Consider the following 24780-nt stretch of genomic DNA (forward strand, 5'->3'; position numbering starts at 1 on the left):
AAATATGAGTGAACATAAATATAACGTGTCACAGAATTTTACTTAATGTGATATCTCTATAATTACATGTAAAGTTACATACTAAATAAAACTAACAAAATATTTATGGTTTATAAATGTTTACAGTTTAAATAAAAAAATAAAGCCACTTTGGTAAAAATAAACTAACATATTGGTAAATTATGATAGGATAGTAAAACTTCTTTTAAAAAAGATAAATTACTATTGTAAAACAAACAAAAAATTAAATATTAAGATATGTATCGATAAGCCAAGTATTATTGAGTATATAAATAGTATTAGTGTTCATTCAGTTTTTAAAGAAATTTATTTTATATTGAATTTAAATTTCTTTCTGAATTTTTATATTTATAAACACAATTGGACTTATAAAATTAGCATAAATTTGACTAAATTTAGGAATCGCTTAAATATTATTACTATCAAAAATGATTAAAGGGCTCTGTTCAACAACAAAATAACTCCATTTTTTTCAAAATCACATTTCGATGGTTTTCTAAGTTAAGAATAAAACGAGATATATATATATATATATATGCAAGAAAAAAAATAATTAGAAAACCATAACGTTTTTCTTGTCTGGTAGGTACAAATACATGTTAAAAATGTCTAGAATTTTTAGATTTTTAGATACCAGAAAATTTTTTTAAATAGAGTTGTCTTGTTTTTGCACATAATCTATCAATTTAGAATTATTATGAAGGAATGCGAGTATGTCATTGTTCAATCTGTTACAACAAAGTATTAGTTTAAGTGTTACAACATATTCTTTTTATACTCGTGAAATGACATTTTTATGAAATATGCTTTTTAAATTTATAATTACAATTCTAAAATCAATGTTGATGTCAATATTTTTATTACCACATTTATTGTTTCATATAGGTATAATCAAAACTGGACAGTATCATCCATTCTTAGATTTTAAGCAAACAAATTTTCTTTGTGTCTTTTGAGAGTTACTATATGTATTATATTTAAACCCAATAAATCTTTGATCATTGTCACTATCATAAGTAATCTAAATATGTCACGAATTTAATTATTTTAAAACGCGGTTCAGTCTTGTTAAACGTATGGATGAAATTTAAGGCTTTTAGATGTTCTAGACGACACGTTCGTCATCTCCAACGATTCAGAACCATCGTCTTCGGATGCACTTCTGTGATAATTGTTGGCTGTACAAAGGTCTGACATGCGATTCCAATTTTTAAAGGTCAACACTTGTTCACTATTTTGATCACTGAAATTTTCTGGCGGTGGTGGAGGTAAGGGAGGTGGAAGTGGTGGTGTTGAAGATACAGTTAGGCTTTCATTATGACAAATAGAAGTATCTTTAATAGTTTCTTCGTCGTAAACAGTCACAGCAACATGGCCTTCATTTAACCAATCTAACACCAGGGACCTGTGAGATTTTACAAACTGTTCTAATATATATAGACTTGGAGTGTCAGTTTGCACAGCCACATCTATACTTAAAGCATGAGATCTATGACTTGGACTATCGTCGGAAGCATCCCATCCAAACACTTCTGGAGGATGTGAAGAACTACGTTGAAGTACAGCAGTTTGTGCACGCTTGTTATTTTCCGGCAAATCTGGGTTAGATCGAGCCGGAACCGGATATGGATATCTGGATGCATTTGTGCTTGTAGTAGCTAACTCTTGTAGTGCTTGAATAGCATTCTTCACCTTAAATAAGAAAATAGAATGTCATAGAAGTAATGCTATTAACTTTTTTATCGAGTACTATATAAAGTTATGTCTTATGAAACTAAGATATGAGACTTATTTGTTAATAAAGATCTAATTTACTAAAAATGGCTGCATTTTTATTGTAATTTATATTGTCATAAAATCTGGTACAGTGAAACCTCCTTTAACGAAAACGCTGTGGACCAAACTTTGTCCGTTAAGAGGGGGTCTCGTTTAATTGAGGTTAATTTTAATCTATAAAAAATCCAGGTCGGTAGATGTACAGTTTAAAAGAGGTTTCGGTCTAATAGAGGATTTGTTGAAATGAGATCTCACTGCATTAATTGTTAATAATACATGATCAATTACTTTTTACTTTATATTGATTAAACTACCCCACATTTTTTTGTTAAATAATTTAAAGGAAAATTAAAATTGAGATTTTTTATTTACACTAATAGTCGACATAAAAATACAAATAAGATAATAAAATTAATCAGATATTATTTAAATATTGAAGGAACCATGTATATTTTATTAATAAAATTATTGTAAATTACCCGTCTAAAGTAAAAAATAGTTTCTTTGAGGATTTGTTTTGTCATCCTAAATAAACTACTTATTTTATGAAACATACATTATAAAATATTTTGAGAAAATCTAATGCTATTTATTATACAAAAATACCCTATAAAAATAAAAAACTTAATTTCTTCAACTTATTGGATCACAAAACACAAAGTTAATAATATATTACATAAGGCCAGCGAGTTAGCATTTTCATAAAAATAATGTTGTTTCATGTTAAAAGTTTATGCTCAGATGAATAAATTTTTCTATATAAATTTAAGGTAATAAAAAACTAAAATGTTTATTTAATGCCGTTTTACTTTATGTATTTTTACACTAAGTACCACATCATTATTCTTTATAAACATGTATATTATTTTGTGCTGTGGTTATAATGATCGCGTATTATTTTGTTAGGTTTGCAGCTATGCCACTACATTGTTGCGTAGGTATTTATATAAAAAAAATCATGTCTAGCTGTTACCCCTTCATACAAATTACTTTTTGGAGGATATACATAACAAATCAATTAGATGTTAATTGTTCGTTAAATCGATTATTGATACAATTATCATTTTGATGTAATTTTTATTTTATTTTTTATGTTCTTAGACTATTTTAAAAACATATTTAAGTTTATTGATTTTAATAATAAAAAAAATAACATTTAGAGATTTTTTTACAAAAAAATTTAATGGGTCGATAACAATGTAGACGGAGTATATAAATTATAAATACAGACTAGTTCTAATTATACCCACCCGCATTACATACTCATTATAATTACTAAAATGCTCATCCCAAAATTGTTATCGACCTATTAAAATTTCTTAATAAAAAAATTAAAAAACTTTATTTTATTTTATTGTGTTATTTAAAACAAATAATAAAAATATGTTTTTAACATAGTCTAAAATACAAAAATATTACAGCGTAATGAGATAATTGTATCAAAATGTATAAGAGTTGCCCGTTAATCTGTTTCAAACGGTATAAGCAGTTCATATTTTTATGATTATTAATTTTACAAAAATATTCATTATATCACTTACTTCTTGACTTAAAGTAGCTACATGGTAATGTAATGAAGTAACTTGTGTGTCTAGTCTATCAACGTTAACTTTTCTATGCTCGACATCACTTCGCGGGAGAGTTCTAGACCTACGTGTCAACACGAGTAAACAAATTGTGTTTGTGAAATAGCCTTTTTTTTATTTTATATTATTAATATAATTTATTATTATACTAATAATATTAATTATAATTGATATTAATAATAAATTATTTATGATTTATGTTGAAAAAAATACACCGAGTTCATTTAAAAATATTCTCCATGCAATAATCATATTTCTAACTATACTTTATTTTAAATGAACATAAAAGTTAGAAAAACAAATCAAACCAAAATAAATACAAATCAAAAACTTTTCTACTTTTTGCTCATGAAATTGTTAACCAGTTAGCAATTTCATTTTAAACTTTTGGAGTTTATGTAAAATATTTTCATTTAAAATATTCACAACACGAAATTCAGTTAATTATAAATACTGAGTTTTGAATAAAAGAGTACTAAATAGTAATTTCGTGATTAGCAAGTTTATTTACATAAATTTATGTTTAATATAATTTACACAAATAAAAGGACATAATATTTTCCAGGTAAAATCGTATTAATTAATTAAAATTATAAATAGATGAAATGATATTATAAAATAAAATTACCTTACGCTTTTTATAACATACTTATTTTCTTAAAAACATCAAAACACTGCTATTAGACTTTATAAGTTAATAATGCAAAATTAATGAAATTACTTAGATACAAAACGGAGATGAATTTTCTAAATATATTTTGAAGAATTAAATTAACTCTTTAATCTAATTTATAAAAATACAAAATATTTTAACTTCGTACAAATTAACCATTTGTTAGTTTGTTTTGAAATAGTTCATTAAAAGTGCGAATAATGAAAAATAATCTCTAAATAAACATAAAAATTTAACTAACATGCAATATCAAATGTGGGTCTAAAATAAAGAGCACTTTTAACAAGGTCTTTTAAACAAAAAAAAAGTAATAAATTGCGCTTGAAATTTAAACTTACAAAAAACAAATCACTGGTAATTTAATTTTGTATACTATTTATTAATTTCAAATTTGTGTTGAAAAAAAGCTATAAAAAAACAAAAATCAAACAAATTCATTCACCTTGTAATGTACCTTGTTTGCGACAGTTTGTTGGTATTATGTCTATTAGGACTGTAAGACGAGTGAATTGGTGATCTTGAAGGAGGCGATTTAGGCGATCCATCGTTTTCTTCTGGCAAATTTTCATCGTCTTCGCTTATTGATGGTAATGTTAGCGTTGGTAATCCATTTTGATCGACTTCCTTAGATTAAAAAAAAAATTGTTATTATTTGACTTTTTCAACTGTGAAACAAAACAATTTTTTGGTATTTAATTTGTATATTGGTGTAAGTATGTTATTAAAAATACAAAACAATAATAGGATCTACCATAAAGCTATTTTTTAATTTTTGAAGCATAATAATTGAGGATAGCTATTTAAAATTAAATTTTGAATATTACAATTGCCAATTTTTTTCTTTGAATGAGATCGAAATCAATTTAACCTAAAAATTTGGTTTGATTTTTATGGCGTAGAACAATATTCTTAGAGAGTTAACAATTTTATTCTTAATTTATTTATCTTCTAGCATTGTAATTGTGAAAACTGAACATATTGTTTTGTAACATAATTAAAATAAGGTAAATTACGCCGAATAGTTTTCACTTACATCGCTGATGGAATATACAAAATAAAATGTTTTACTGGTATAAATTTAATGCGAGTGTTATAAATCAAAATGTGCCGACAAATATTTTCCAAATTTCAATTAAGAAGTTTCTACACAGTTTTCACCAGAGTTTAAAAGGGATGTTGTTGTATACAATAAGAAGTAATGACAAAAATAATACATTTCAAATGTCTGGTATTTTCAATTGAATAATGTGTTATGTACTTTGTTAGGTTTAATTACTTCAGCCTCGTATCCTTCACGTATGTTATACGTCAAATCATGCTGTATATCATGTGCAAATTCTTGCTGATATTCTGGATACAACCGCAAAACTTCCACGAGACCCTGTACATTAATACACTTGAGATCACAGTAAGTTAGAGCTTTGACATCACAGCTGGACTTGACAACAATATCGCCAGATGTACCACCACCACTGGATCCACCGCCAGCAGTAGCGTTTGCATTACCAGATCCGCTGCTTTGTCCTAACCACATACTTATATCGCACCCAACTAAATCACCTTTACCTAGGGAAACAAATTTAGTAATATCATAGTTGATCTTTTAATCGTTAACTGAAAATCAATTTTAAACAGTAGGGCTTTTAAAATTAACAACAACCAAATATAAAATAAAAATTCGTTCTTTATGAAACTATGTTGGTTTTATTTAAAGTTTTGTATTGAAGGAATAAGTAAACGAAGAACAAAAAAACATTCAACGATATAACATCTACAATATTGATTTAATAATAATAAAAAGCATTATGAGATTTCATATGGAAATTTTATTTACCCAATATAGCTACAACCATTCCATTTTGGACGACTTCCATGGAACCGTTGCAGAGGTAATAAATTGAAGTAAGTGCGTCTCCTTTATGGATTAGATATTCACCTGGAGCGCAGAAATTACTTCGTATGTGCAACGACAATAGCTTTAAGCACCCTTGTGAGGCAGATTCGAAAATCGGTAACTGCAAAATTTCCCTGTGCAGGTGCATGGAAACATCACCTCTGAGTTCTTCCGGAAATTCTTTTAATGTCTGATACAAAAACTACAGATTACAAAGAGTGTTATTTGATCTTAAATTTATTGTTAACTTACCTCGTGTATATCAATTCCGTGATTAAGTGACCACATAGTCTGAAAATAGTCTTGCATCCTATGTTTAAGTTCACTTGGTACTTGGTGCAAAGTAAGAAAATCCTTTAGATCTCTCCATTTACTTTGATACAAGGAGCGTCTTGAGTACATACGCTGGATTATAGCTGTCACGTTACCAAAAACCACAGCGTGCATAAGTGCTACATATACAAATAAAAATCGATAAATTAGATATTTATACTCTATGTAAATTATTTAATTAGTAATCGTTATAGTTTACCTCCTATTAACATAGTGATTATACTAAATATTTTTTCTGTACTAGTAGTGGCAGATACATTGCCAAACCCGACACTGGTCAAACTTGAACATGTAAAATACAGCGATGTTATGTATGATTCTGAATGTGACACATTTTCCACATCAACTTTAAGTCTTTCGGCTAACGTATGTAACCATCCTGTAATACAAAAAAGTACATAGAAAACTATTTACCGAATTATGGTAGTTTTATAATTTAAAATGATTATTTTTAATTTTAAGTATTCATACTTAAAATAAAAAATATTAACTGTTGTTTAAATTGAAAATTGTAAAAAAAATGACCTCATACGTCAGTGTACTCATGTTATTAAATCATAAAACTTTAATTCACAAAATGTAACTTTAATTAAAACTAGAAAATCCACTTTAAAATATCAACTAACATTATTATTTATAATACACGATAAAAAAATAATGTAAATATCTCATCAATTAAAGGTTTAAAATTGAACATTTTTATATCAAGTATGAGTAAAAAAAAAAATCTTGTATAAAACTATCAATACGTAAATTTAAATCTACTATTAAGTTTATGTTTTGAATAAGCAATTTGTATTTTTATCGAAATATATTTAATATTTGTTTTAGTGTGATGTGTTTATGCGAAAAATTAAATCTTCCAGAAATGGAGATATGTAGGAGGCAGTTAGGTTTGTACTAATGTGTTTCTAGCAAAATAGGTGTTAAAGTTTCTTTAAATTAGTGAATTTATGTAATATGATAATAACTGTCATCATTAGTTGTTAGAATAACCAAGTAATTTGAGAAGTAGAATCTTTAGTAAATAGTATTATATTTACAAGATAGGGATTCTATTACTTTTACACATTCTCAGGATATAAAATTTATAATTTCATATCTATGATTTAAGCTTAAAAAATGAAATATTTGACATTATGCAACTTTTAAATACTGTTGTTAAATGTTTGTATTCAGTTTATACATATAGGTCTCTTTAAATCGTTATTTTTATTTTATGATACTTAAGATATCACTATTTTATTTCAATATTTATATAAAATTAGAGTATTTTTTTAGCCTTACTCACAAAGGTAAAGCAATGCTTTTGGATATCTAAAGTTAAGTAAATAAATGATTCAGAAAGAAGTTGAATAATTTACTGCAATGATTTTGCTAAAAGTTATAAAAAATAATTTACTTATAGATAATTTTAGCATTAAAAATGCTATCTCTATAGTTTTTTTAACAAATTGTGTAAAATTATTTGAAGGAATAAGAAAATTTTCTGTAAACATTTGAGAAAATAAATATTAAACATAAATAATAAACATGGCTATTGACTTATTAGCCAACAAACTAATAAGTCCTTTGACNCTCTATAGTTTTTTTAACAAATTGTGTAAAATTATTTGAAGGAATAAGAAAATTTTCTGTAAACATTTGAGAAAATAAATATTTTAAATAAACATGGCTATTGACTTATTAGCCAACAAACTAATAAGTCCTTTGACTTTATATACAGGGTGTTCAGTAAAAAAGAAAACAGGTCATTTGGCTTAAACAATAAGAACAATAGAAACCTATTTCCTTTTTTTACTAAACATTTTAAATATTAACTACGATTTCATTATTCTTCTGTATTTCTTTCTAGGATTTTTAAATATTATTGTTTTAATACAGCGTTCTATCAATTTCATTTGGTATAAACTAATGCACTTTNTAAATAAGGAAACGAATTTCTATTGTACTCATTGTTTGTAACAATTTAACTGTTTCCTAACTTACTGAACACCCTGTATATTCAGGTGTTCAGTAAAAAAGAAAACAGGTCATTTGGCTTAAACAATAAGAACAATAGAAACCTATTTCCTTTTTTACTAAACATTTTAAATATTAACTACGATTTCATTATTCTTCTGTATTTTTTTCTAGGATTTTTAAATATTATTGTTTTAATACAGCGTTCTATCAATTTCATTTGGTATAAACTAATGCACTTTTAAGAAAATTATCCTTCGTTTAGAAATATTAATTTTAATTAATATTGAAGTAATTATAACGTTAATTTAGTTACTGTTAACTTTTTATTTTGTACACAATACAATGTTATTTCAGATTAAGATTGTGGATTTCGTTATAATCATAATTCTTTTGTTGTTATAAGTCGCAATGTTAATAACTATATTTTGATAAAGTTGATTCAGAGTTCATTTGCTGTTGTATTCATGTAATGAGTTCTTCTACGTTGATGCATTAGTAATTAAATTGGCAAACGCTATTCGGGAAGTTTTGATGTATTTTATAAACTGCTAATCGTGTTAAGGATGTTACAAGCACCGGGTTAAATAACGAACACTTAATAATAGAAGATTAAAAAAGCATTACGGAAAATGTTATAAAATTATTAATATTGCTTTATGCAAAATGTATATGAACGAGTAATTTCTGGATTATTTATAATTTTTTTATTTTTCGGAAACGCATTCTACAGATGTAACATCTGTTGGGTTGAGGGAAAACGAATTACATGCTTAAAGCGACGTGTGTCACTCTTGTCGGTACCGTAACACTTGTCCGTTTCCCAAGTGGATAATGTCAACTTGTACAGCCCAAACGAAATATTGTAAATTAAAAAGTCAAGCGAGTTGCATTGCGATATTTCATTGTACATAATCTTACGGACAAATTTCGACAAGCACGTGAGCCACATACGTGTATTGAAAACGAATATACAGAAATAATAAAGCCGTTCTGAGCTCAGTGTTCTAATGAATCTGGTAACGCGTTACATTGTAAAGGAGAAATAGAAGAGTACTTTTATGACTACGTGGAGCCTACGGCAAGTGAAATAAAGATGTGATGTTTAGTGTTTCCACCATAGATGATAACTAAATACTTGATAAAATTATTTCACATCGTATTATAAAAATAAAATATATCTGTAGTATGGTGGATTTTATATCAATAAAAAAATGAACGAATGCGAGAATGAAATACAATCATATTGAATACTTGTTCTTATAATTAGTTCCTATAACTAATGATTTATACAATGAAGTTCATTATATATTCAAAAGTTTTATTATTTGCGTTCGTTAAATTATAACAAATCTCGATGAAATAGAAATATATAATGAATTTATTACAAATTTGTATAATGTTCACTTTTTATTTAATGTAAAAAGTTTATAAAGAGTTCAAACAATTGAGAAGTTAGGACATTTTTTTATTTTTCTATTAAATATGAAGAATCTATTATAAGTAATTTTTTGTAATAATAATTAGTATTAAAAAATATAACATATGTTTATTTTTTTGGTTGTTTAATTTTTAAAATGATATGACTGGCCTCCCATCAAGCTCCGATATTTTGCAGAGAGTTAAAATAAAGTATTTTAAAAGTTAATAACATTTTACAATAATGACTGGAGGTGAAGTGCGGGTCTGTTTAATTTTATTTACAAGCATTTATGAACTACACTATACCTCCCGTCATAGTATAAAAATGTTAATGCCTTTTAAAATACTGATCCAAAAGTTGTTAGCAATAAGTTTTAATTTTCACAGCTAGATCATTTTCTAATTTTTAAGCTACTTAAACATATATGTTTCCAATTAAAAACTTTAATTGATACAGTGAGAAATACTATTAAATTCTGAGAATAAAAACTTTTAATACGTTTTATAATTTTAAGATATTGCGTAAGGTTTATCACTTAATCAATCACCTTGTAATAAAAATGCAGCATAGTTAATTAATATTTTAGTTCGAATAAATTTAATTTTTTTAAATGTTATTATGTAATCAACAAAGTTATTACAAATAAAGTAGTTGAATGTTATTTTTCTAATTTAATATTACAGGCTTCAACAATAAGGTGATTAGCTAAATTTGCTTAATGATATTTTCTTCGAGCACAAAAATAATAGCCGTGAGAGTAATATCACTAAATGATAAAGAAATGAACGAAATTTCTCTTATTGAATATTAATTATTTTGGTTGTTGTTTTATAATACAAAAATAATAAAAAAGAAATTACGTTAAATAGTTTGCTAACTTAACCGGTTCTCTTCTACATGAAATTTATCTTAACTAAAATAGACATGTCAAAATAAGTTTTAGCTATACAATCTAGTTAATCTTTTGAATACTTTCAAATATTAAGGTTAATTCTAATACGATAAAAGTCCCTGAAGTTTTGTCGGTATGACAATATTATGTTTAATATGTAAATTTACAATTATAAATTATTGCATCTTACTATTAATTTTTATTGAATATCCGATTAAAGTAATTTCTGTATAAATAATAATAATAAATTGAGTTTTTAAGGACCAGAACTTTAATTTAGACTACTATTAATGACACCGTTGACATTATAGTTTGAAGTAAGAATTTAACTCAGTCCAATTATTGAGTCGAATTGCTTCTAACTGTTCATTTATAATAAATACATTAAATATGAAATTCTTTGAACTGAAATAGAAGCTGTCTTGGTAATTTACAATTGTCATATTTAAGTGTTTAGTGGAAAATTATGTAAAAACGCGGTTTCAGAAAGAAAATGTAAAGAGACAATTTAGTGAAAAAAGCAAATACCCACAAACCTAATGACGATTTCAGTATTTATTACGTGGTGCTTGGCAGTATTTAACGATCAACAGGCAAAGTATACAAATCCTCACCCTTCTGTGAGTTATGTGAATTTAACGCGCTTCTACTGTTTCACAATAATTTCCAATAATGCGAGGCCATTGGTTTAATTTCAGCAACCACCACAGTGATTGTCAAATATTTATACAAAACTATAGAGAGATAGGAGATACGTGCATCAATAGTTTGTATACTTTGTGTGCTCAGTAATTAATAATATAAATCTATTTTGAACATTTAGTTTCATAGAAAACATAATCCTAATAATTAAAATTGATTATAACAAAACACAATATTGTTGAAATGAAAAAATTAATTATTTTGTACTGATCAACTTTAATAAATGTTTAGAGATTTTTTCGGCAAGAACAGGGATATTTTCAGAAATAAATTTAGTTAATGGCTCATACATTATGGAGTCTTAGACCTTAGCAACCCAAACACCTCATTGTCAACTTTTGTGTACCCAGGAGGGCGGTAAAAATTGATTATTAATTATTTATGATGTAAAATTGTTAAGTTATTCTCATTTAACTTATATTCAATAAAATTATAGTTTTATTTTGTAACTAATATATTCTTATGTACCAAGACTAATATGGATGCTTGTAACTACATAATATTTTATCTTATTATTTATTCCAAAAGATTTATCTATAAAAAACAAGGAAGTAAATTAAATTTATTAAAAGTACTATAACCACTTTTTAAATTAAATAATAAAGTATTACAAAAAAAAAAAAAATTGTTATAAATGATCACTTTACTTGAATTGAAGTTTTAATGCTTATATCCTAACGAAATATTATTGATAAAATTATCAAAGTAAAATAAATAACTCTGTATGTGAATTTCGTTAATTATCAATTTAATTTTTATAAGATTTCACCAGGTGCAGTCTTAGGATTAGTATGCTTACTTAAAGTAATTTAAATTTCGATTCCAAAGACCCCGAGTAATAAATAAAGCTAATTAATAACATGTAAAATAATTATTCAAATATTAATAACAAGTAACCGACAAACATCAATACAATAACATATATATTTCTGATAGAATTTATATATATATATATATAATTTATAAGTTTCAATGAATAAAATTGTATTTTTAATTTAAAATGATTAAACTAAGTTTTAACAATAAAATTCTGTTTGTAGATAAAGCTTTTTAAGCTGTGATTCGTAACGACCAATTTCAATAGTTATTCTATATGATTATATAAATTAAATTTTATAATATAATGAAAATCAATTTTAAGACATAAATAATTTAAAAATAAAAAATTCACGTATTTTCTGAAGTTATAAATTAGGCTCATTCATTGAAGGGAAGTTTTTAAGAGCACAAATATAATTGATTGAAAAATAACGTTATCCATTAAAAGTTTTCAAAGAATCACGAGGAATCGTGCTTGTGAGAATCACGTTGTTTTTTATAAAACCCACATAGTCTATAAATTAAACCTAAGTGCAATGAGTGCGGATAACGTCACACGTACAATTCCTTGTAAACTTATATTTAATCAATGTAATATGGTTTTAGTTTTTCACAATTTTCTTTTTGTACAAAAAAAAACAGTAATTTGTTAATTTTATTCAAATTTGTATCTAATTTATACTATAAATTAAATTATTTTACTTTACAATTAAATTAAAAATGTTTTTGAAAATAATTTTTAAAAATTTTTCTTAAAATCTTACTAAGTGTTACATTTAATTTAAACATCTCTGATTGTATACATATTAATTTCATTTGTTAAGTAACAGTTTTAAAATTTGTTATTGTTCTCGAATTAAATCAAAACTGTTAAAATGTATAAAAAAAAATTAATTAAGGAGCGTTTTTAGAAATCTAAGATAACTTGCCTTATTTTCTCTAAAACGGAAAAAAAAGAAAAAATAATTTTCTATTTATTGTTGTTGAAATAGCGTAGAATTATGGAAAATTTAGCTTTTTACGAATTTTCATTTTATTTATTTTAACCTTATTTCACAGCAATATTTTTTAATACGCATCTGGGTTAATTCAAACCTTATATATTACCTAAGTCCCAGTTGTCTCCGTAAAGCCGCCGTTCACTTTCGGCGATAACATACCAAATACATGCAAACCAATGGGCGACCAACGTGAATAAAAGCATCAATAGTGTAAGGATCATAGCACCATATTGAGAATATCTATCGATTTTTTGTAAAAGTCTTGCTAACCTCAGAAGTCTAGTTAACTTCAACAAGTGAACTTGACCTGAACCAGCTTCCTGCGAATAAAAACATTTGAAATTATATGAATTGCCATTGTAGACTGATTTTACTAAATTAAACCAATCAAAGTGTATAACGTTAGTTTAATATTTGTTTAAATATTATTTCGAAATCCTTTTTGGAGGTTAAGGGTTGTAACATGTTTATTTGCTCGAGTACATACATCAATATTAATAGTTTATTTACAGTCCCTACAGGTATGGATGAAATATTGCCGTAAAATGAAAAATGATCAGAAAAGTTGAATTTAGTTATTTATTTTATTTTTGGGTATTAAATGTTTTCGATAAAAATGTTGGCATGTGTTCAAGTATAAGATTGAATTTCATCCGTCCGTATAATAGAGTGTTGCGTAGTAAATAATTCAATTTATTGAAAAATATTTCTTATAAGATTAATCAATACACATTATTTGTATCTGAGATTTCAGGAATGAAAACATAAAAAATAAAAATCGTAAAACGAGAATGATATTATTTATCATGTCATATAAAATGAGCGAGTTGAAAAGGTGTATTGTATGAATATATAATGTACATATATTTAGTTTCAAATAATTTCACTTTCATTTAGTAAAATTAGAATTTGCGTTATTATAGGGCTGACTAATAAAAAATATAATTTACTATAGGACACTGATAAGAAAAATACATTTAAAAATATCTATGAAAACTTCGTAAATCACCATTAATAATAACATATATTTTAAGTTAAATACTAAACAATGATTACTAATGAAAACAATTTTAATTTATTAAAAAAAAAAAAACGTTGAAATTTTTTTATAAATCAATATATTAAAACAAATCAATTTTACCGTATTAATACAAAAGTCTTTGAAAACCTATTGTTTACTTAAAAGTTTTGACTTGGTAATTTAAAAAAGAGAACACCGACATATTTTAGTTGAAGTATAAACGAAAATTTACGAATAACTTAAATTATTATCAAGTAATTTATGCTAAAAAAAAAATGGTGAACTTTTATCACTTTGCACGTCATTAGCAGTATTAATATTGATGTCGCAGTGCTCATTATAATGTACAGGAATTGTATTTGGGTCTAAAAAACTTTTACGCTTTTACGATTATGGAGTAAAAGAAAAAGTTTTCTGTAACCCGATGTATCACTGTAGTATGGCTAAATTTCTCACATATTTGAAAATAAATTGACTGTGAACCGCCGCCTATAGATATTTAGAAGTTAACGAGTGTAGAAACAACGGCAATGGCGGAAGTCGACAAAACCCGTAAATTTTTCTACGTACTTTCGGTGTAAAAACTGCCGTTGTTTCTTTGCCGCGCTCGCTTTCTCTGCAATACTAAACTACCCGCAACCGATGCAACTGCCACTACTCCATTTACTAGCTTCCTCTGATCTCTTCTAACAAAAGACCATGTGATATATATACTTACGTCTCCACTGTACACGTCGGACGCGTACAACAGGTCGAAAGGCAGAGCGGCAAATAAATCTACCACAAACCAGCTCTTCAAGTAATTGAAGGCGATTGATTTTGAATCCGACACCACTTCGCCCTTTTTGTTCACGAACGTCGTTCGGAAATTGAATAGAATATCTGCCGGAAAACAACAATTCAATTAGATGTACATTACGGCGGTAATAACACAATAAAGCTAAAATTGTATCCCTAAGTAAAACGGCGGTATTGAGTCTGTTTTCCGTATTTAAATGATCAAAAAACATTTCCCGCGGTATTCAATCGAAATCAAATTGTCTAAGTACCCGTTTTATATTATCTATTTTATACACAGACTGCGTTCATATTTCATTTATTCGAATTGTAATCTTATTCTACTTTAATTTTAAACAGTTACTTAATGACGATTAAATATTCATAATTTTTAATTTCTTAGAATATTAATTTAATGTAAACTGATTATATTCAACATCAGACTTGTACTGGAAGAGACGTTAAATCTTCAAAGTAATTGCTTTAGTTCTATAAACTTACCTTCGGCAAAAGCCAATTTCAATTAAATAAATTATAGGAAACTTTCATGTTATTTTTGAAATTTAGTATGTTATCTGAAGTAACCTCTTTAAGACTTAAGTTGAATCGACGTTTTGTAGACGCTTTTCAAAACAACTCAGTCCATATTGATAGGCAAGAAATTGTTGTAATTTCAATTTATTTTTATTTTACGTTTATACAGCAAGAGATATAAATACAGTTTGTTAAACTTTGCAGAGAAATAAAAAAAAAAAATCCTGCAAAAAGAAGCGAATAACGATGTAAGTTTTCAAGTTTTAGTTGAAAACGTAGGTAGAATTTCTTGGGGCAAAATATTGTGCTATTCTGCAAAATACAAACACATTTTTCAATGAAACATGCCACAATGACAAAAAAATATTTACGAATTTTAATGATTTAATGTACAATGAAATTTAATTATTTGCATGAGAAAAGTAAAGTCTGAGAATATTTGATCCAATTTTTAAGAATTACATTTTCAATAAATTTTCGTACTTACAAGAAGAAAATGAAACTTTTATTAAAACTATTTAAGCTAATAAAAATATCATTTCTCGTTATTATGAATTATTTTATTCAGAGAAAATGATTGAATATACTATTTTACTTGATAAAATAATTTGAATTTTTTTTTAAAGTCTACTCAAGCGTAAAAAATTAAAATTTGCAGAAAAAACTATAAAGTTTTATTTTATATAAGAGAATACGATAATTTTTTACGAGTTTTTCACAACTTTTATTTCTGAACTTTGATAAGCAATGCTCTTTTTGTAATATACTTCTTACCCGGAGGTACTAAGTTTTGATATGCTGATTCAGAGATTAGTTTCATTAAAAATAATTATGATCTTTTTCAGATTTTTATCGCCAAATTCATCTTAATATAATCATTATTTTTACAAATATTAACTTCTTTAACTGTAATATTTTTAGCGTTAAATTAACTATACTCAAAAAGAAGAAACTTTATAATTTATTTAATAAATGAAGGAGAAATATGTGTGCATCTTATCGAAAATAAAGAACTTGAAATGCATTGATCAAGATGTTACGACTTCAACATAGTAAAATTAAAGGTTAAAGGTAGACGATAAAATATCGTAGTAACAAAAAATATTTAAAATATTCAAGCCCATAAACAAAGATAGCTGAATGAATATTTCATCCATTCTTTTTGCCTCAAGTTTGGTAACTTATGCACCATTAAAGAAAATAAATGTTTTTTTTATAGGTAATATAAATAAAATCGTATTGCATTATAGTACCTACCCGTATTAAAAAAGCAAATCAATTTTTTCCAAAACTCATTTTAATAACCTAATATATAAATTACGATAAGTCATAATGTTTCCAATAACTGACATTTTGAAAGATAAAAATAATTTTATAGGTATACTTCTATGAATTTTTATGCAATAAAAAAATGTCACCTAAAGAAGTTGCCCTAAATTAGAAATTATATTACAGCACGTTTATCAACAGTTAAAAATAAAATTTTTATTGAACATTTTAAGAGCCGTCTGCTTTATGAGACTATTGATGATTTTTATATTTTATATAGATCGTGCAAATATAATTAAATGAAATATATATATATATATATATATATATAAATAAAACATTTTTAAAGTAATATAATTCAACGAGTTTAACGGTAAGTAAAATGTTAAAAATTGCTACCTGTTTGAAAAAATTCCTATATTCAATTTTATTTCATCGATGCTATTACATTAGAAATGTTTTTTTTCACGCAAGAATTTTAATTTGCCGTTACTAACATGTCACTAAACAATTTCTGATAGATAAAGAAAATTAAATATGTATTAAACAAAAAAATCTTATTGGTGTTTCAGCAAACTACAAACGGTTAGGTACATAAAAATTTTATTTCATTCGGGTAAAAATGATAACACATAATTTTTATGAACAATTAAAAAGTACCTAATTAATAATATTAAAATAACTATAAAATAATTATATTTTCAATAAAAAAAAAAGTGATTTATATAATTATAAAAATTTGTTGGCGGCTGAATAAATTATTACTGTTAACATGTATTTTCAGGATTTAATTAAAAATTCAATTATTGTATTGTTCTCATAACAACATGGTATATTAAATAAGATACTGTATTTTTTATATAATGACTGATTGTTTCAATTATAAATAACAAGTAATAAGAAAACACTAGGTGCATTTTTTTAAAAATTTTTTTGAATTGTTTAAAAAACAAGTAAATAACTAATGCAAAATAATAAAAAAATTAAATATAAAAATTCTTATATTGTAGGTAATAGTTATATATTTTTAATCAAGTGATAATCAAGAATTAAAATAAAAAATTTTGTTATCATTAAAATTTCAAAACTCGCATAAAGTTTGCTTTTCTATTAGTCAATCGCTTCGTTAAATTAATTGATCTCATTTTTAATATATATATATCATATTGCAAATAAAATATATTATATTATCAATAGATAAGTTTATTAAATTAAAAATTTATATTAATTACAATCCACCCGAGAAATACGAAAAGTCCCAAAGCAGAGTCACGGGTAGTCGAAGAAAGTTTGGGTAGACCTAAGAACTGCATTGATCCTACTTCGGGACTTAATCTAATAGACATTGTAAAGTGAACCACTCAGTGGGTTCATTTATTGAAGCGTACAGTGCTAATTGAACGAATACTGTTCTCACTGAAACAAAAGTAAATTTTATGAATCGTTGACTAATTCTTCAGTTAATTGTAAAATTATTTTTTTTAAATGATACCTTTTGAGCCCATATAACATAGTATATGTTAGTATAACCAATTTCTGGATTTTGTGTATCATAAAGCGTTATTATATCACAATAAATTATTTATACTTTTTAACATTACTCCTTGAAAATAAAATTACTTAACTTTGTGTTACTTTTTTTAAATTTTAAATTAGAATTATAAGATAACTTAATATTTAATGACATTAATATAAAATTATAATTATGTTATATATATATATATATATATATATATATAGAGCATATGTCTATTTCATGATTAATATTTAGTATAAACCTGAGAAAATATTTCTTCGTTTTAGAATTAGTAATATTAGTGCTGTTTATTTATAATAAAATATAGTACGTGTAATATTTTTGTATTTATATCATATTGAAATTATTATACAGTTTATATTAAAAAATAATTACCAGAAAAATGTTTACTGATATTTGAAAAATTGCTTATACATATTTATAAATAAACAAGTACATTAATATGTTGTAAACTAACTAGATTATTATTCAATTATTAAGTAGTTCTAATATGAAAACATATGTTACGTTTTGTCTTATATTGTTTTTTTAAGAATTTTTTAATGTGTTATAATATTTAAAAAAGTGAAATATACATAATAAATGATTAGCTAAACAATTGACCTACCAAAAATGTTTATTTTACTATAATAATAATACAACACTTTAAAATAAAAAATAATTGGAATGCAAAATAATTCTTTTGAAGTCATCACTTAATTAAAATAAATATTTTATCGCCTCAACTTTTCAAGTATTAAAAAATAAGCAATTATAATTGTAGGACATTTATATTTAATGTAATTATATGTTTTTGTCAGTTTAATTATCATAATAATTAAAATTGATGAATATTTACCATAAAATGTTATTTTTAGTAAAATAAATTTTCTTCTGTTTAATGACTAATTTAAAATAAGAAACAGGTAGTCTAGTAATTATAAGAAAATTTAATTTTTAGGTATAGGAAAAAATGAATCTATAAAATGTACAAGAATTAGAGAAAGTTTGATTAACATGAAAAACATAACAATAATAAAAAAAAATATCAGATATAAATATGTTTTGAGTATTTAATATACTAAATTTTAATTAATATTATGATACATGTGTAAGTTAATAAAAATAATAATTTTGCGGAGAGATTTTGATTAATAAGATTCTCTGAATTAGATTTAATCATCAATGATCATAAAAAACCTAATAACTCCATATGCCTATATTTTTAATCACAATTATAAATGTATTATCTTTTTTTTATTTAATTTAAGTGAAAGGTGATTTAAAAAAATATGATTCAAGTAATTTGGTAAAATCTTTAGCACTTAATTATTCAATTACATTTTTAGTCGCATGTTTATCCAATACATTTTATATTTTGACAAAATCCATTTGAAACGATTCGTTAGATTTTTTCGAACAGAATATCATTATTCAAATTTACTCTGATAAAATAAATGAACAAAATGAATTTGAAAGCTAATATAAAAAAATAAGTATAACGTTATATACAAGTGATAGCTCAAAAAAAAAAAAATTCAAGGATTGCAAGTTGAAGTTCACGTTACAGAAATCGGAAGAGGATCTTTTTACAGATACCTGAAATGGATTTTTAATGTAGTTTCTGCCGAAAAAAATATGATAAAATATAATACGGTGAATGATGAAACTCAAACCTAAACGATTTTATATTTTCAATTCCATGTGATATGAATTATGGTTCTTACTTATAAGGGTATCTCCTAGCTTATGTAAAGAAGTTATAGTATGTATTTTAAGGATTATGAGTGTAGAAAAAAAATATGGTTACATAAATATTATTAAACATTTAAAAAATCAGACATTATTTTCAACTACACAAGGTTTTTGAATTTTCGGGATTTTATTAGTTACATATGTATCTCTATTTATTTATTATAAAATAATTTTTAGGTACATCCCGTATATCTAATATAGTGTATCAAATTAATTTTTGTAGAAGGCAGCATACATCTTAAATCGAATATAATTAAATACTAAACTAAACTTTGTTTAGAAATATATTCTAATTTTTGTACTTAGGTGGCAAAAAAAGTGCGCCTAAAAAAAGGGACTAATGATAAAGAAAGCAGTATTCGCGTTTCACCTACCGTCTATGTTTTAAAATGCTAACAACTTTAAAATATTGATACAAAATATGATATTGACCAGTCATTTTTTTAATTAGATCATTTTCTATATTATAATATAATTTTAAAAGTATTTTGCCATTACAAACAATTAACATGCCGCCTCTACAAGATATAAAGAATAAACTAAATACATATGTAACTAACAATATCCAAATGTAAATATTTTTAAATAACTTATTATTTTAGAAGAAACTGATAGCAAGCATTAAAAAGATTAATGCAATTAATTTATACTTTGAAAAGCTCTATTAATAGACATATTTATTTAGATATATGCATGTTTTTATTTTAAATAAAGTTACTGCAAATACCATAAATCAATATAAGGTTCAATTTTTGGTTTACTCACATACTGCCTCGTTTAAAATTTGAATTAAAAAACATTATAGTTCAATAAACACACATAATATAACTTAATTGGCGTATCATACAGAAAAAAACAGTAATACACAATACATTACATAATATTCCATGTATTCAAAGTATCGGGATGAATAATGTTTTTTGCTTTTTTAAACATGTTTAAAAAATTGTTTCATAGAGAGTTAATACAGATATTAGTGTTATTACGTTAGTTTATTTGCTAAATATTTAATCAATGTAGTATAACACAAAAAAAATTCATATAGTTTTCAAAAAATAAAAATTTGTTAATATTTATGTGTTTTATGAGTACTTATTATTCGAAGAAATTTAATAAATTCAGAATTTGGTTAGTTTTCAATTTATTAATGAACTGGTATCAAATTTCAACGTTACTGATTTAAAATTACAGATTTTTTTATAAATATTTAAAAAGAAATAAATTACTTACTAAATTATATTGAATGCTTTTAAATAAATATTAAATTTACTTCAAAACGTGCTTTCTTTTTGAAGCTTAATTCAATAATAATGTAAACTTATAAATCAATTAAAAAATTTAAATTGATGATAAATGACTGTTTACATTTAAGATAGTTGGATGACATTATTTTGTTATATTTAAAATTAAGAATATTTTTGCCTAAAATTAAAAATTATTATGTTCATATACACCTATTAAGCTATAATGGCTAAAAATAATCTCACGCTTTTTACGCAGCAAAAACATACTTTAAAATATTAAATCATCTCAAAAATATAATCTCTAAATATAAACTACTAATTAATATTTGTATAAATTTATGAATACATCCCAACTAAGGTTTATTTAAAGGTAGGATATTTTAAATTAACTGCCTTAAAAAAATTATGTATCTTAATTAAGATTTCAAAGTTGTCAAAATCCTAGTACAGTCGCATAGTGGCTCCAGTATAAAAACCAAATTTTATTTATAGAATAAAAAACGTTGTCTTCAATCATTAAACAGAAGTTTATAAATTATCTGATTTGTAACTAATGACAACGATTTGAAATGAATAACTATTTATTTTAAATTATAATTATCATAATGTACAGTAAATATTATACTTTTAATTGTTCCCGTAAAATTAATTTCAATTTTCCAATTCAAATGAGGTTACTGTATTTTTACATTATTATGTCTTTGGGCTTTATCTGAGAATTGGCAAAAATAAAAAAAGTTTGTACTGCAAATGGAAATTAATCGTAATACAATAAAACGTCGACTCTTACATCTAATTGCTGTTCTTCTAGAATAATTTCATAAAATATCAGTTATGTCGAGTATGTATAAATTATTGACGCAGCATACATAAATTTGAATACAATTTTACCATCCATTTTAACAATTATTTTTCTTTATAAAATATAAAATCATTGTACGGCTCGCTAACTCAATCATATTTGTCATAACAGAACAATTTTATCGTGCTTTATTGTAATTTATTTTTATTTTTCATCATTAACTTTTATACGTTATGTTTTTTTTCGATCCAATTATTGTAAATAAAAAATAAATTAATACTCAATTCTGTGGAAGGTTTGCAAAAAGTGGATTTTATCGAAAAACATCTTCATTCAAGTAAAAGGACATAAATTGTTTCCTAATGACAGACGTTCTAGGAGTTATATTCGTATAGATCTATCTACTCTTTATTTCCTCAAGACTGTCGCTATATATTTAATATATGAGTAGAAGGTACCTGCTATCATGCTTCATGATCAGTAGCAACTCCGTCGGAATAAGACACTATGATTAATCGGCCGGCTCACTGAGTATGCAATTTAGGTACACGAACGAAAAAGTAGGTCTATATTGTGGTGGGGTGACCAACTTAAAGAGACAATTAGCCGACATCCTAAGTAATGTGATGTCTTGTCAGGCTAAACCACAACAATGACGTATAGCTTACGTATTGTGCGTACAAAAGTTTTACTATGTTGTCAAATTTATAAAACTTAGAGAAATTTCATCAATGACTAAACAGTTTTGATTTTTTCATCCTTTAAAGTAATTTATGTATTCATATAACACTCATAAAGTTAATAAATATTTGTTTTTCGAAAAATTCTTTATAATAGTAATGTGATAATAATTTATAAAAATATTTATATTTAACTAACAGAAATTTTGAATTCATCATTAAATGTTGAACATTTACAGGGAATTAACAGCTAATTATATTGTATCAAAAATTATGATGTTGAGTAGGCTTGATTTAAATATTATATTGTTATGAAAAATACATGTAACATTTAGATTAGACAATTTTCTAGTTAAAAACTCAATGGTGATCGTTTACAGGTAGTGTCCCATCCCTGTTGATTTTACCCTATGACATTATAAAATCGAAATTTAGTAAAAAAATTCATTCAATAATTCTATTTAATGAATATTAATTATTTAACATAATTTTAACATATCACAATAACATTTTTCATCGATTGTTGAAAAACAATACATTTTACAGGTTTCATATTAATAAAAACAATTAAGAAGATTGATAATCTAATTTCATTGAATACAATTTTTTTGAAATATAACATGTAATATTTAGTTATATACCATGTACAAAATTGAACACAATACTTAATATAAATTACATATATTTATTTTTTATCACTATGTTTTAAAAACAATCGTCTAGATCTCTAGACTATATTTTAATTAGAGTATAAAAAATGTAGCAATTATTTTTACTGTATTTTTAAAAATGTCTGTTATTATTTTAGCATAAATTATGGAGGTATTAATATTTAACTGTTTTGTTAAACAATCGAACTTTTTTTATCTCAAAAAATACTGAGTAACAATGAAATAAAGAAAGTAAATAACCCTCAATTAAACTTGTTTACAGAATTATTATTTCAGAGTTGTACTAACTCGGTAAGCAAGAAAGTTGTTCTTTACACTATTAATTTACCCACTCAAAAAAAACTTTTATTCACTAATCATAAGCAGTATACAAACCATTTATTCCAAAGCTTATTAAGAATTTAACAAATCTGATAAACCGTTTAATATGAAGTAGCAAACAAAAACCTAAACCTTCCTTCACATTTAATTTCTGGTCAATTTTTGATACAATATGTTAAATGATAACGATGAGTTTTGAAGATGTAAAATTGTATTTACAAAATTTAGATATCATTTTTGTTGACTTCAAATCTGTCTTTTGTTTTACTGAATTGCAAATAAGGAATTAAAAAGAGATATTAAACATTAAAAATATTAAATATTTTTAGAGATTAAAATGTAAATTTATTCGAATTGCATTGATAACATTATCAGTAAATGAATACTACTCAGAAAGCATTTATAAATCCTTAAGTTTTAACCTAATCAAAAATCATTAAAAAATTGTGGTTCGAATAAATCAAGGAAAAAAATTAAGAAATATTTAAGCCAAAGAAAAATTGTATTTAATATTTTTCAAATCACTGTCCCAGCCAAGGAATTTTGAAAAGTTTAATGTATAGTTTTAAAGTTACCCGTTTTCCAAAATTCAGAAATTTATATTTCTTGTATGAAAAAATTGTTTAGGGTTGAGGAAAATAAATTCAGCTCTACCAAATATCAAATTCCAATTCTTTATATAAAAATATCTCAATTTTGTTCTAGTATGATATTTTTAATTAAAAAATTACTAGCTATTAATTAACCATGAAATATTATATTTTTCTCTGGCTAATAAATTACCAATTTTGTTGATTATTAATTAATTTTTGTAATTTTATATTTTTAATATTTTTAAAGTAAATAAATAATTTTAAGTTTGTTGCTCATATGTCTAAGTTAAAGTAGTTTTGAGGCATAAAAGACTGCTTACTGTTTATTTACAGCCGCTTTTATCATAGCCATCAAACTTCCTTTTCTTTAATGATTTTTAAATGCGCGATCGCACTCTAATAAGTTTCCAAACTTACTATAACTTTAGGAACACATTTTCCTCGTAAAATAAAGTTGTATTCGTCAAATTGCACAAGATAAAAATTGTATTTTATTATTTTTATATAAATATTAA

The 24780-nt window shown here is 24.7% G+C and overlaps 1 protein-coding gene across 11 annotated transcripts in view; it reads right to left on the bottom strand.

Annotated features, from left to right (window-relative positions):
- Positions 1–272: 272 nt before the first annotated feature.
- The window catches only part of LOC126903299 (potassium voltage-gated channel subfamily H member 8), a 128480-nt gene continuing 103972 nt past the window's right edge, over positions 273–24780 (bottom strand). For 5 of the 11 annotated variants that reach the window (XM_050681417.1, XM_050681416.1, XM_050681419.1 and 2 more), the window contains 9 exons: positions 14822–14985; positions 13189–13402; positions 6483–6662; positions 6203–6402; positions 5891–6152; positions 5315–5622; positions 4499–4680; positions 3339–3447; positions 273–1713 (listed from right to left, as the gene is read on the bottom strand). In XM_050681417.1, coding sequence (XP_050537374.1) covers positions 1090–1713; positions 3339–3447; positions 4499–4680; positions 5315–5622; positions 5891–6152; positions 6203–6402; positions 6483–6662; positions 13189–13402; positions 14822–14985 — 2243 coding nt within the window. In that variant the 3' untranslated portion in view covers positions 273–1089. The remainder of the gene's footprint in view (positions 1714–3338; positions 3448–4498; positions 4681–5314; positions 5623–5890; positions 6153–6202; positions 6403–6482; positions 6663–13188; positions 13403–14821; positions 14986–24780) is intronic. The other 6 variants (XM_050681414.1, XM_050681415.1, XM_050681421.1 and 3 more) reach the window with 5 other exon arrangements.

Source organism: Daktulosphaira vitifoliae, unplaced genomic scaffold (assembly GCF_025091365.1).
Source record: "Daktulosphaira vitifoliae isolate Bord-2020 unplaced genomic scaffold, ASM2509136v1 Scaffold_3, whole genome shotgun sequence".
NCBI classification, from domain to species: Eukaryota; Metazoa; Arthropoda; class Insecta; order Hemiptera; family Phylloxeridae; genus Daktulosphaira; species Daktulosphaira vitifoliae.